The sequence below is a fragment of the Tupaia chinensis genome, unplaced genomic scaffold (genome assembly GCF_000334495.1).
Source record: "Tupaia chinensis unplaced genomic scaffold, TupChi_1.0 Scaffold000416_1, whole genome shotgun sequence".
Classification (NCBI taxonomy): domain Eukaryota; kingdom Metazoa; phylum Chordata; class Mammalia; order Scandentia; family Tupaiidae; genus Tupaia; species Tupaia belangeri.
Genome location: NW_006159921.1, coordinates 406,476 through 418,504, shown reverse-complemented (window position 1 = coordinate 418,504; position 12,029 = coordinate 406,476). Strand labels below are relative to the sequence as shown.

The 12,029-nt window shown below is 39.2% G+C and overlaps 1 protein-coding gene across 2 annotated transcripts in view; it reads left to right on the top strand.

Annotated features, from left to right (window-relative positions):
* Positions 1–12,029, top strand: part of CLTC (clathrin heavy chain) — a 78,951-nt gene that overhangs the window by 21,782 nt on the left and 45,140 nt on the right. For both annotated transcript variants that reach the window (XM_006154619.3, XM_006154618.3), the window contains exons 2-4: positions 7,646–7,853; positions 10,721–10,989; positions 11,563–11,724. In XM_006154619.3, the coding sequence (XP_006154681.1) occupies positions 7,646–7,853; positions 10,721–10,989; positions 11,563–11,724 (639 nt within the window). The remainder of the gene's footprint in view (positions 1–7,645; positions 7,854–10,720; positions 10,990–11,562; positions 11,725–12,029) is intronic.

The following is a 12,029-nucleotide window of genomic DNA, read 5'->3' as shown; positions in this document are numbered from 1 at the left end:
TACAAATGTATGGAGTCAGAAACCTGAAAGTTCAACTGTAGAGAGAGTCATCACAGTCCCTTTTCCTCTATTCACCTCTCGGGATTTGGGGCATGCACACACACATGCCCAGCGTGTTTTTCAAGCTGCAGGATCCAGAACTCCAGCTGTACAATTTGCCATCTGGAATCCAGCTGCCTTAACTACCACACCACTGGCTGGCCCTGTCCTTTATATTTGCCATGGTTGAAATTTTTTCTAAAGTTTATTTAATTTTATTTATTCATTCATTTATTTTAATTTGGCCAGAGAGAGACACAGAGAAGGAAAGAGGGAGAAGGGAACCCACCATGTCCGGGACTCGAACCGTGGTCAGCCACGTGGGAGTGTCGAGCACCTTAACCACCACACCACCTGCTGGTCCCGCCATGGTTTAATTTTAAAGAAATTTGCCTTTTCTTTTTCTCAGACTCTAAAGAAAAGCTCACACAGTGCTACAACTACACATTGATAGAATTTTTTTTTTTTTAACCACATGTGACTTTTGAACTCTTGAAATGTGACTAGTGTACCTGAGGAGCTGAATTTTATATGCCATTTGAATCAACTTAAAATTAAATAGCCACATGTGACTAGTGGCTACCATACTGGACACTGCAGCAACCTCTTGCTTAGTTCTGATTAGGCAGGCTCTACTTAGTCTATGACTAGTTTTTTGCCTTGACCTTTTTTTTTGGGGGGGGAGAGGTTTTTTGCTATAGGGCATGTGCACTCTCCAGACAGACAGAGAGAGACAGAAAGCGAGAAATCACCCCCCCCAGGGAGATGGCCACGCCACAATCCCTTCTCCTCCATTCTTCTCTCAGGATCTTGGGCATGCACGCACTCGCGCCCGGCGTGAGTTTTAAGCTACCGGTTCCGGGACGCGAACCGCGGTCGACTACGTGGGAGCCCAGCGAAATCGCCATTACGCTAACTGCAGGTCCCTGCCTTTACCTTTTCATGTTGTTTTTTTTGTAGGGCGCGTGCGCTCGCCAGACAGACAGAGAGAGACATAGAGACAGAAAGCGAGAAATCACCCCCCAGGGGGGATGGTCACGCCGCAATCCCTTCTCCTCCATTCTCATCTCGGGATCCTGGGCACGCACGCACACGCGCCCGGCGTGAGTTTTAAGCCACCGGGTCCGGGACACGAACCGCGGTCGACTGCGTGGGAGCCTGGTGAAATCGCCATTACGCTAACTGCAGGTCCCTGCCTTTACCTTTTCAAGTTGTGTTCTTCCTATCTATCTTACAAGGGCCTTTTACTACAGCTCCACTTCCACTCTTAACCTTTCCTGGCCAGCCAGGATAGGATCATCAGAGTGCATACCCAGTGTGTACAGGTCAGCTTGGGAATTGAGCTTCCTATATCATAAAGCGTTAAACACTCCCACTGCACTGCCAGGGGTGGGCCATTTTATTTTAAACATTTTCTTAAATATTTTAAAGAAATTCAAGCTATTGTTACATTTTATCTCTGAATACTCCAGCATGAATATTTAGAAAATGGAGACTTTTTTTTTTTTTTTTTTGAGAGGTTTTTGCTATAGGGCACATGTGCTTGCCAGAGAGACAGAAAGCAAGAAATCACCCCCCCGGGGGGATAGTCATGCCTCAATCCCTTCTCTTCCATTCTCCCCTCGGGATCTTGGGCATGCACGCACATGTGCCTGGTGTGAATTTAAGTAACCGGATCTGGGACTCTAACCGCATCGACTACATGGGAGTTCAACGACATAGCCATTACACTAACTGCTGGTCCTGAAGACATTTTCTTATAGTTGTAGTGTTGTTATAGTCCACTATTTAACAACCCCTCAGTATTTCAAAACAGTCCATATTCAGATTTATTTCGTTGTCCCTCAATGTTAAAGGATTTGTTTAAATCAGGATCTAAATAAGTTCTATATTTTGCTTTTGGTTATGTCTGGATTTTCTTTAAAAGCATATTCTTGTACAATTCTGGATTTACAGAAAAGTTGAAAGAACAGTACAAAGAATTTCCCACATACACTTCATTAATTAACATTTTACTACATTTTATTTTTTCCTTTTTATCTCTCTTTTTTAAAAAATTTTAATAGAGATTTTTGCTATAGGGTGTGTGCGCTTGCTGGAGAGACAGGCAAAGTGAGAAATCACTCCCCAGGGGGGATGACCACACAACAATCCCTTCTCCATTCTCCTCTCTGCATTTTGGGCATGCACACATACATACATGCTCGGTGTGAGGTTTCAGCCACTGGGTCCAGGACTCGAACCATGGTCAGTTACTTGGGAGTCCAGTGATGAAAACTATAATGCCATCTGCTGGTCCCTCTATATTTACCTTTTTTAGAAGACTATTTATGATAGAGAGTGCATATGCACACATGGAGAGAGAGTGAGCAAACGTGCATGCATGCACGATACTCAGGGTCTGGCCAGCCTACAATCCATATCCTCCAGCCCGTTGGATCTAAGTAATTTACAGATATAATACCCCTTTATCATTACATACTTTAGCATGTAGTTATTAAGAATGACATAGTAATCTTAAACCACACCCAGTCGTCAAGGTCATGAAATTAACTTTGGCACAGTTCCATTGTGTAATCTCCGGCTTTATTCAGATTTCATCTATTAGTTCAGTAATGCTCTTTATATTAAAAGAAAATCTAGGAGGCTGGCCTTGTTATCTAGTGGTTAAGGGAAGTGGATTCCACATGACTGCTGTTCAGTTCCCAACCCCAGCAATTTGAAGAACCTGCCAGGTGCGTGTGTGTGTCTACCTAGGCAAGATAGAGAAATGGAGAAGGGATTTTGGCATGATCTCACCCACTGTGGGGAAATGCTTTCTTCCCCTTAATCTTTTTCTTTCTTTTCCTCCTCTCTTTCTACCTCCGGCAAGCTGGCCCACCGCTGTTTGAGTCCTGGACCTGGCGGCTTGCTTTCTCACTTTCTGTCTGTCTCTGGTCAAATTTAAAAATAAGTAAATAAATAAAGTTAAATAATAAAAGTCTTTAAAAAATAGAAAAGAAAGAACATCTAGGATCAGTGACACTTGCGTTGAATGATCTTGGCTATCCCTTCAGATTTCTCTCTTTTTTTTTTTTTTTTTTTTGGTCAAAGGGCACATGCACTCACTAGAGAGAGCGAGTGAGTAAGCACCCCCAATGGGGAATGGTCATGCTGCAGTCCTTTGTCCTCCATTTTTTTTTCTCCTGTGGGGATTTTGGGCATGCATGCACTTACTTCTGGTGTGTTTTTTAAGCCACTGGATCTGGGACTCAAACTGCGCAGTTGGCCGTGTGGGATGTAGCTGCCTTAACCACCATACTACTGACTGGCCCTCTTTAGGTTTCTTTAATCTGGAGTTCTCTTTGTATTTCAAGACATAGGTATTGTTTGAAGAATATACTTCAGTGGGATATACCCCTCAAGTTGGATTTATCTGCTTAATCATTATAATTAGATTCAGATTATATAATTCTGGCAGGGCACTTCAGAAATGATGTGTTCTTAGTGCTTTGTGTCAGGAAACACATGCTGTTCATTTGACTGACTGTTAGTCATTTTAAAACTTCGATCATTCTATAAAGGTTGTGTCTGAAAGTTTTCTCCACCATAAATCTCCTTTTCCCTTTTTAGCATCTTGTGGGGGGATATTTTGAGACTCACAATTTTATCTATTAGTTTTAGTATCTATTGATTTTTTTCCCCTGAATCAATTATTATGATTATTGCCAAATAATGACTTTCTAAAAATTCTATCAGCGAGTGCACATGCCCTATAGCAGAAATCTCTCTTTAACAAAAAAAGGAACTTAGGCTCGGATAAAATGACCTGTAACTGTGGGGCAGGGATGGATTGAGAAATACTGGGAAACTTTCATTTCATCCTTTAAGAAAGTTCTTTTAGTCAAAGAACTTATAGTTGGATACAGTGACCTATAATTGTGAGATGGGGATAGATTTTTTTTTTTTTTGAGAGGTTTTCGCTATAGGGTGCGTGCACTCGCCAGACAGAGACATAGAGCGAGAAACCACCTCCCAGGGGGGATGGTCACGCCACAATCCCTTCTCCTCCATTCTTCTCTCGGGATCTTGGGCACGCACGCACACGCGCCCAGCGTGAGCTTTAAGCCACTGGGTCTGGGATCGTGAGTTTTAAGCCACTGGGTCTGGGATGCGAACCGCGGTTGACTACGTGGGAGTCCAGCAACATAGCCATTACGCTAACTGCTGGTTCCCAAGATGGGGGTAGATTAAGAAACACTGGGAAACTTTCACTTTGTGTATGTGTGATGGGGCTTTGGGACAGATGGTTTCTACTCTTCTGCACATCGAGAATGGAAATGCTGTGCCTAAGTTCTGTTTTTCATCCTATTTCTTAGTCTTGAGCTCTTTAGCATAAAGAGAATTTTCGATGATACTGACCTTATGTTTTTGTTTTGTATGATCTTTCTTGAAAATCCAGCAAAGGCGTGGAGACATATTTGTCAAGTTTGTTAGAAAGCTTTAGTTTTCCTTGATGCTCCTAAAATTGATTTTTAAAAAGTAAGTTACTTAGCATGAACATTTCCCCCCCCCCATCCATAGTTAGACAAAGGGAAGAATAAGAAGTCTTAAAGTGTAATTTCTTTTTCTTAAAAAAATAAATAAATAAAAGTGAGGAACATTTCATGGTATCTGAGTAAGTTAAGCACCCAGAGACCACTCAGTTATTATCAGTAGTTAAAAAAAAGTTCACACCCAACATTTCAGCCAACCTATGAACAGCTGAATTAAATAGATAATAAAATGCAAACGCAAAAAAACTAACTTTGAATTTGTCTGAAGTACTGAAGCATCAAAAGTCCTAATAGCACACCTTTATCGGGCCCTTATAGTGTGTTAGGCATTATTCTCAGCACTTCATGTTACGTTGTTGTAACCCTGAAGTAGGTACTATCATCTCAGAGGTTTCAAATGAAGAAACAGATACACAAAAATGACTGATTTCCCCAGATTTGGACCTGGACCAAACTGGATCTGGTGGGTTTAAAAACATGGTAGGCACTCGCGCATGAGTGTGCACGATCCCAAAAGGAGAATAGAGGAGAAGGGATAGCAGAGTGCCCATCCCCCTAGGGTGTGATTTTTTTCTTTCTCTCTCTGTGTCTCTCTGCCTAGTGCACATGCCCTAAAGAAAACTTTAAAAAAAGAGAGAGAAAGAAAGGAACCATACTTTCAGTACCCATAAAATCATTCTGTTTTTCATATTCACTGTAGTATACGATAAATTGCATGACATATTAAACATTTTGTTATAAAACAGGCTTTGTGTTAAATGGTTTTGCCCAACTGTAAGCTAATGTTCTGAGCATGTAAAAGGTAGGCTAGGCTAAACTATGATGTTTGGTAGGTTGTGTGTATTAAATGCATTTTTTACTTTGACGATTTCCAAGTCATTAGGATCAGGATTTGAACTGCAGTCAGCCATTCAGGACCAAGTTTTATTTTCAAAACAACTCATACTAACCATAAGATATTCTTAGTCTACTATAAAAGTTTAATACCATGTGAACTATGCTACAGAAACTTAATTATAGACTATGGAACAGAGATTTTTGCTTTAGGGCACGTGCCCTTGCTGGAACGACAGAGACAGGTGGAAAACAAGAAATCACTCCCTGGGTGGAGAGGTGCAGGGGGTGGCCATGCTGCAATCCATTCTCCTCTCGGGATTTTGTTTGCACACGTGCCCAGTGTGTTTTAAGCTGTCAGGCCCAGGTCTTGAACCGTGGTCTGCCACGTGGGAGTTCAGCATTTTAACCACTACGCCACCTGTCGGCCCCCCCCCCTTTTTTTTCCCTACCATTGTCTTGTGCCTGCCTCTGAAGTTGAGGGCTAGGAAGGAATCTGTTAGACTCATTTGTAGGTTCAGTTAGTAATATCTGTGGTTTACATCCTTTGTTTGCTTTTACCTTCACATTTTGTAATATTTTTACTCTGACTTTCTCATATACTGGCACTTAAACTGTAATAGCTGAAACTCAAACTTGCTTTAGCTGAAGGCTTGGCAGTTATTTCCTAAGGTAGAATTCAGGTAGAATTTGTATTGACTGAGTTTAGAGGATAACTTGTTGCTTTTAGGAATACATTTAGCACTCTGGAATATTTTCTCCAATTCCTGGGAAGGTATTAGTGATCGCATTTACTGGAGGCTAAGGATCCTAACTGGACCTACATGACCCACCTTGCAGTTTGAGTCCCGGACCCAGTAGTTTGTAAAACATGTTGGGCATTTGTGCCCAAAATCCTTAGAGGAGAATGAGAAGGGACTGCAAAATGGCTATTCCTCCTGTGGGATAATTTCTTTTTCTCTCCAACATGCATATGCAGTATAGCAAAAATGAAAAAAAATCCTCATTATGAAAAATAGATATATATAAGTTTTCCCTTGAATCTTCCTACAGTTTCTTTTTACATTTTTTTTCTTTTTTTCTTTTTTTTTTTTTGTAGAGGTTTTTGCTATAAGGATGCATGTGCTCGCCAGACAAACAGAGAGAAAGCAAGAAATCACTCCTGGGGGGATGGTCACACTGCAGTCCCTTCTCCATTCTCCTCTTGGGATCTTGGGCACGCACGCACATGTGCCTGGTGTGAGTTTATGCCACGGGGTCCAGGACTCAAATTGCTGTCATCTACATGGGAGTCCAGCAACATAGCCATTACGCTAACTGCTAGTCCTGCCTACAGTTTCTTTGAATGTTTTTAGGGACCACTTATGTTTACCATTCTCTATTAGTTCTGGGAGTAAAAGTAACTATTAAAGTCAAAGTCTGGAAGAAATGAAAATTAATAGAGTTGTTTTGTAACCAAGTTCATTTTAAGTTACATACTTCACAGCTTGTGTACTTGTCTTACATTGCAGCTTATATCTGAACCTGTAAAACCAGTTAATCTTCTACTTTATAACCATGTTTATGTTAATAGTTAGATAGTTGTTTGACTCCTTGCCTATTATATTCAGTGACTGAGTTACTCTAACTACACATTTTTTTTTTTGGAGAGGTTTTTGCTATAGGGCGCATGCGCTCGTCAGAAAGCCAGAGCGAGACAGAGAGACAGAAAGCGAGAAATCACCCCCCAGGGGAGATGGCCACACTGCCATCCCTTCTCTTCCATTCTCCTCTCTGGATCTTGGGCACACACGCACACGCACCCAGTGTGAGTTTAAGCCACTAGGTCCGGGACTTGAACTGTGGTTGGCTACATGGGAGTTCAGTGCTAACTGCTAGTCCCGGGCAGGTGGGGGAGGGGGGGTAAGATCTCAAAGTAAGAAGCATTTATGACTTCAAATCCCTTAGACCTTAATGCTAGTTCTCAGATGTTGCTCCTTCCTTTCACTTCATCTCTGTTTGTTGTACCTCTTACTTTATGAGGTTATAATGAAACCACTGAGTGCTATATTGTTTATAGAATCAGAGAAGGTCCACTATTTGACTATTAATTGCCTCACTTATTCAGCATAGTAGAGTTGTCACTGTTGACCCTGAGGCATTAATAATTACCTGAGGATTTGAAATGATGACAATATATGGATGTCAAGTCTTTCTAGTCCACTTGATAACATAGTTTATTCATTTTTTTTTTCCAGCTCCAGAACCTGGGTATCAACCCAGCAAACATTGGCTTCAGTACGTTGACAATGGAATCAGACAAATTTATCTGCATTAGAGAAAAAGTAGGAGAACAGGCCCAGGTGGTAATCATTGATATGAATGACCCCAGTAATCCAATTCGAAGACCGATTTCAGCAGACAGCGCCATCATGAATCCAGCTAGCAAAGTAATTGCACTGAAAGGTATAAAAGATTGTGGGTTCTTTTTCTTACCAACTCTCCCTCTCTATATGTATTATGCAAATATAGTAAGTAGGGTCTGCTTTTTATACTGTATTGTTTAAATTTGGTTAAAGAAAATCTGCAAAGTTTAAGACTAATACGGTGATTTTAGCTACTTTCATGACTTTTACTTGGAATATTTCTGTGGAATATCTTGCTTAGAATAATTTTAAGTTTTAGAATAAATGCATTTAAATTTTATATCTGATATGACAGGACTGCTAAAAATTAATTTTTGTGTAGAAGAAATAAATTTGTAATTCATATTCTGGCATTAGCATACTTTAATATTAGCATGTAAACATTAGACCATTTTGTTATCATAAATTTGCCTTTCATTTTGTGCCTCTTTTATACTTTAGGCTTGTGTTTCATTTAGATTATCATGTTCTAAAAATGGCTTGAATTTACACTGATAGTTAAAAAGTATGTGTGTATGGTGGGCTTTAAAGCTTTGGAATCAAGGGTGTTTGAGTTTTTTCTAACTTTTTGTTACAACAGCGTACTAACTGTATCGCCTCTAGAGTGATTGAACTTAATCAGACTAAGTTTTTGTCATAACAGGAAACTAACTCTACAGCTTATCAGTCTACACTCAGCTCAAAGAATCTTACATTGTCTGACAGCCTGAGTTAGTTTTTTTCCTTGGAATTTTAAAATAAGAATGTAATTGACCCTTTAAATTAGAAGTTTTTGAGGGCTAGGTGACAAACTGACTCTGAAAAAGGCATTTAATGCCTGTTTTTTTGCATTGCTTTTTTTCTTGATAGTAGGAAGGAGATTTCAAGTTCCCAGTAATTTCTTGACAAATTTGTGGGTGAGTTGTTAGAGGTGCTGAACCCTTTTTTTTAAAACTTTATTTATTTATTTATGTATTTTTAATTTGATTAGAGAGGGACAGAGCGAGAGCCAGACAGAGAGAGAGAAGGTGAGAAAGCATGTCGCCAGGTCCAGGACTTGAGCCGCGGTCGGCCATGTGGGAGTCCAGCATCCTTAACCACCATGCCACCTGCTGACCCCAGTGCTGAACTTTTTAGACAGACTTTTGTTTATATGATTTAAACTTTGTATTTAGTAGTAATACTGGTTGGAGAGTAAAAGAGAAATATGGTAGCATTTCAAACAAATCGCCCTTACATATCTAAGGAGTGGATCTCATCTCGAAAAAGATTGTCCAGCTTCACCAAGAACCAGATATTTTGTGGCAGTAAGCATTTTGTGTCTACTTTTATACCGTAAGGTATTAAGCTCCCTTCAGCCTCAAAGAAATTAAACTCAAGTATTTAGCAACTCTCACATCTCTATTAAAAGGCCATCGTTTTAATTTTGTCAAAACTCTTTTCTATTTTTAATGTTACTGTTATCTTATCACATTTCTTAATGCTTTCTTATGTGTGCAGATGGTGAGTTATCTTAAATTAGATTGTATTAGTTATTGTCCTGTTCTATAAAAAGAATAAATGAGAAGATTTTCTGAGCATTATACAGTAGTGTCAACGATTTGTGCCTATATGTCTGCGCTACAGAGTTACGCTGTCATCCCTTTCCCCCCCAGACCAGCCCACGTACATATACTACACCACCTTTCATGTAAAACAGAATAAAAGTCTAATAATCTGGGGGTTAGGGAGGGCAGCAAAGGAAAGTAAATCATTCTAAAACACTGCTTCCCACTGAAGCTAGTTTTAAACTCCTTGGCTTCTTTTTATAAACAGGACTATAACTCTCACAATTTTTCAAGTCTGGTTGTGGTTTACATACTGTGTGGGCTGGGAAAACATTTTTCGTTTTATGGAAGAAGTTTTCGCACATGTGGTAAGAAGAGTCGTGGTACAGGCTGTATGTTTTGTCACCCCTCCTTTGTGGCTCTCCTCCCCACCTTTGCTATCTTATCATTTTTGTCCTTTAGGAGCCAGATTCTCTGTGGCTCAGGAATGGAGTTTTTCCATAGTCTCCAAGTACTAATCTTGGTAGCTTAGTGATAGCTGTGGATTTTGACCTCTATTTAAGCCAAATCACTTTTTATATTCAGTGGATTTCAATTAATCAGTATAAGCCCTTGCATCTGACTCTGGACTCAACACTCAAGGCAAATTTCATCCTTTTTTTTCTTTTCTTGTTTTTTAACTAAATGCTTGCTTTCTTACTTGGATGAAGCTTGAACTTTGTCCTTCTCTCTTGTGTATTAACAGCATCTGAAACTGTCCTCTTCTTTGTCTTCCTCTTTCCTTCAGCACCTCTACCTTCCCTTTGTATTTTAAACCAATTAAATGTAGCATGAACTTCTCTTACGTGCTAGTGATAACAAGGCAGAATGAAAGTAGATCCTTGATCCTCTTTTCAAAAATCAATTTCTGCAACATGTAGTTGGATGGGAGTTGACTGCCTTTTAAAAATTAGACATTTTCCCTCTGTGTTTGTAGCAGATCTGCTTTGTCCTGTGTACATACAGCTAACTTAGTTTATGTGTAAGCATACTTAATTACAAGTATGAAGGTTACAACTTTGTTTTCCATCATTGTTAAGAAAACTGTCCTTTAGATTTGTTTTCAGTTGGGATTTAGAATTCCATGGAAGTCATGCTGTCTGTTTAAAATGTTTATTAGATGTAATATAGATTTTACTTAAGATGTAGATGTGGATTGTTTGCTTAGTTTTAGCTGTTATCTCTTTAAAGGGTGCTGTCTATCAGTATGACTTCTAGTTTTTTAGTCTCATAGAACCATTTTGTTTGGAAGTTACAGAGCTTGTTATAGAACTAGATTAGCTAGGTGGTAATTCATCTCAGACTTTTTTTAATGATTCATAATTCTTAATTTTGCTTTCAGCTGGGAAAACGCTTCAGATATTTAACATTGAAATGAAAAGTAAAATGAAGGCTCATACCATGACCGATGATGTCACCTTTTGGAAATGGATATCTCTGAATACGGTTGCTCTTGTTACGGATAATGCAGTTTATCATTGGAGTATGGAAGGAGAGTCTCAGCCCGTGAAGATGTTCGATCGCCATTCTAGTCTTGCAGGGTGCCAGATTATCAATTATCGTACAGACGCAAAGCAAAAGTGGTTACTTCTGACTGGCATTTCTGCTCAGGTAACATTTTTCTAGTTTTCGGTAAAGAGGAAGTCTAGAGAACTCTAGTACCCAGATTGCAGTTTAAGTCTTCTGTACTCAGTCCTGTTGAATTTGACATATTAGGGAAGATTATTTTTCCCTCTTTCTTTCCTTTTATTAAAATTTAAAAAAAGATTTCTCAGAAGTAAAGTTTGCTGACTTAATAGTTTTAAATTGACATAAAATTTCAGGATACTTTTACCCAGGTGTTTTTAATTCTTAACTTGCAGATTGAATAGAAAATGATTCCTTTATGAGGAATGTGGGATTTATTAGGGAGTATAGTACTATACTGCCGAATGAATACTTCTGTATCTTTAAGACAGTGTAAAGAGATGGTTCAGTATGCTCCACATTTTAAACATCTGTGTTAAACTTTAACAAAGTAATGCTTGCAGTTAGATTTCAAGCATTGGATCTATTTTGAGAGACTAATGGAATTACAAATCCTGCTAAAGATGATAAAGCATTTTAATCATTTCACTAGTTGATGCATATCAGAGTTACTGGTTGATTGGGTCCTCGAACGTTATTCTCTTTGGTCCTTTTTAGCAAAATCGTGTGGTAGGAGCTATGCAGCTATATTCTGTAGACAGAAAAGTGTCTCAGCCCATTGAAGGGCATGCGGCTAGCTTCGCACAGTTTAAGATGGAAGGAAATGCAGAAGAATCCACCTTATTTTGTTTTGCAGTACGGGGTCAAGCCGGAGGGAAGGTGAGTTTTGGCTTTGGTAATTATGTTAGTGAGAACCTGTCTTTGTCTTTCTGCTACTAACTAGTCATCTAATTTGAAAATAATCTTCCCTGTTCATTTTTTTCTAATATTCGGCTTTGTGGTGTTGGTTCAAATTCTGCATCTAGTGATACTTGTATAAATGAGTAATGTTCTTTAGCAACCTTTTGTGTAGCCATTTATATTCGTTCTTTATTTTGATTGCCTTTACCAAATGTTTTAAATCAGTGCTTTTTAGCTTTATCATGCATAGGAATCATTAGGGCTGATAAAATGCACATTTATAT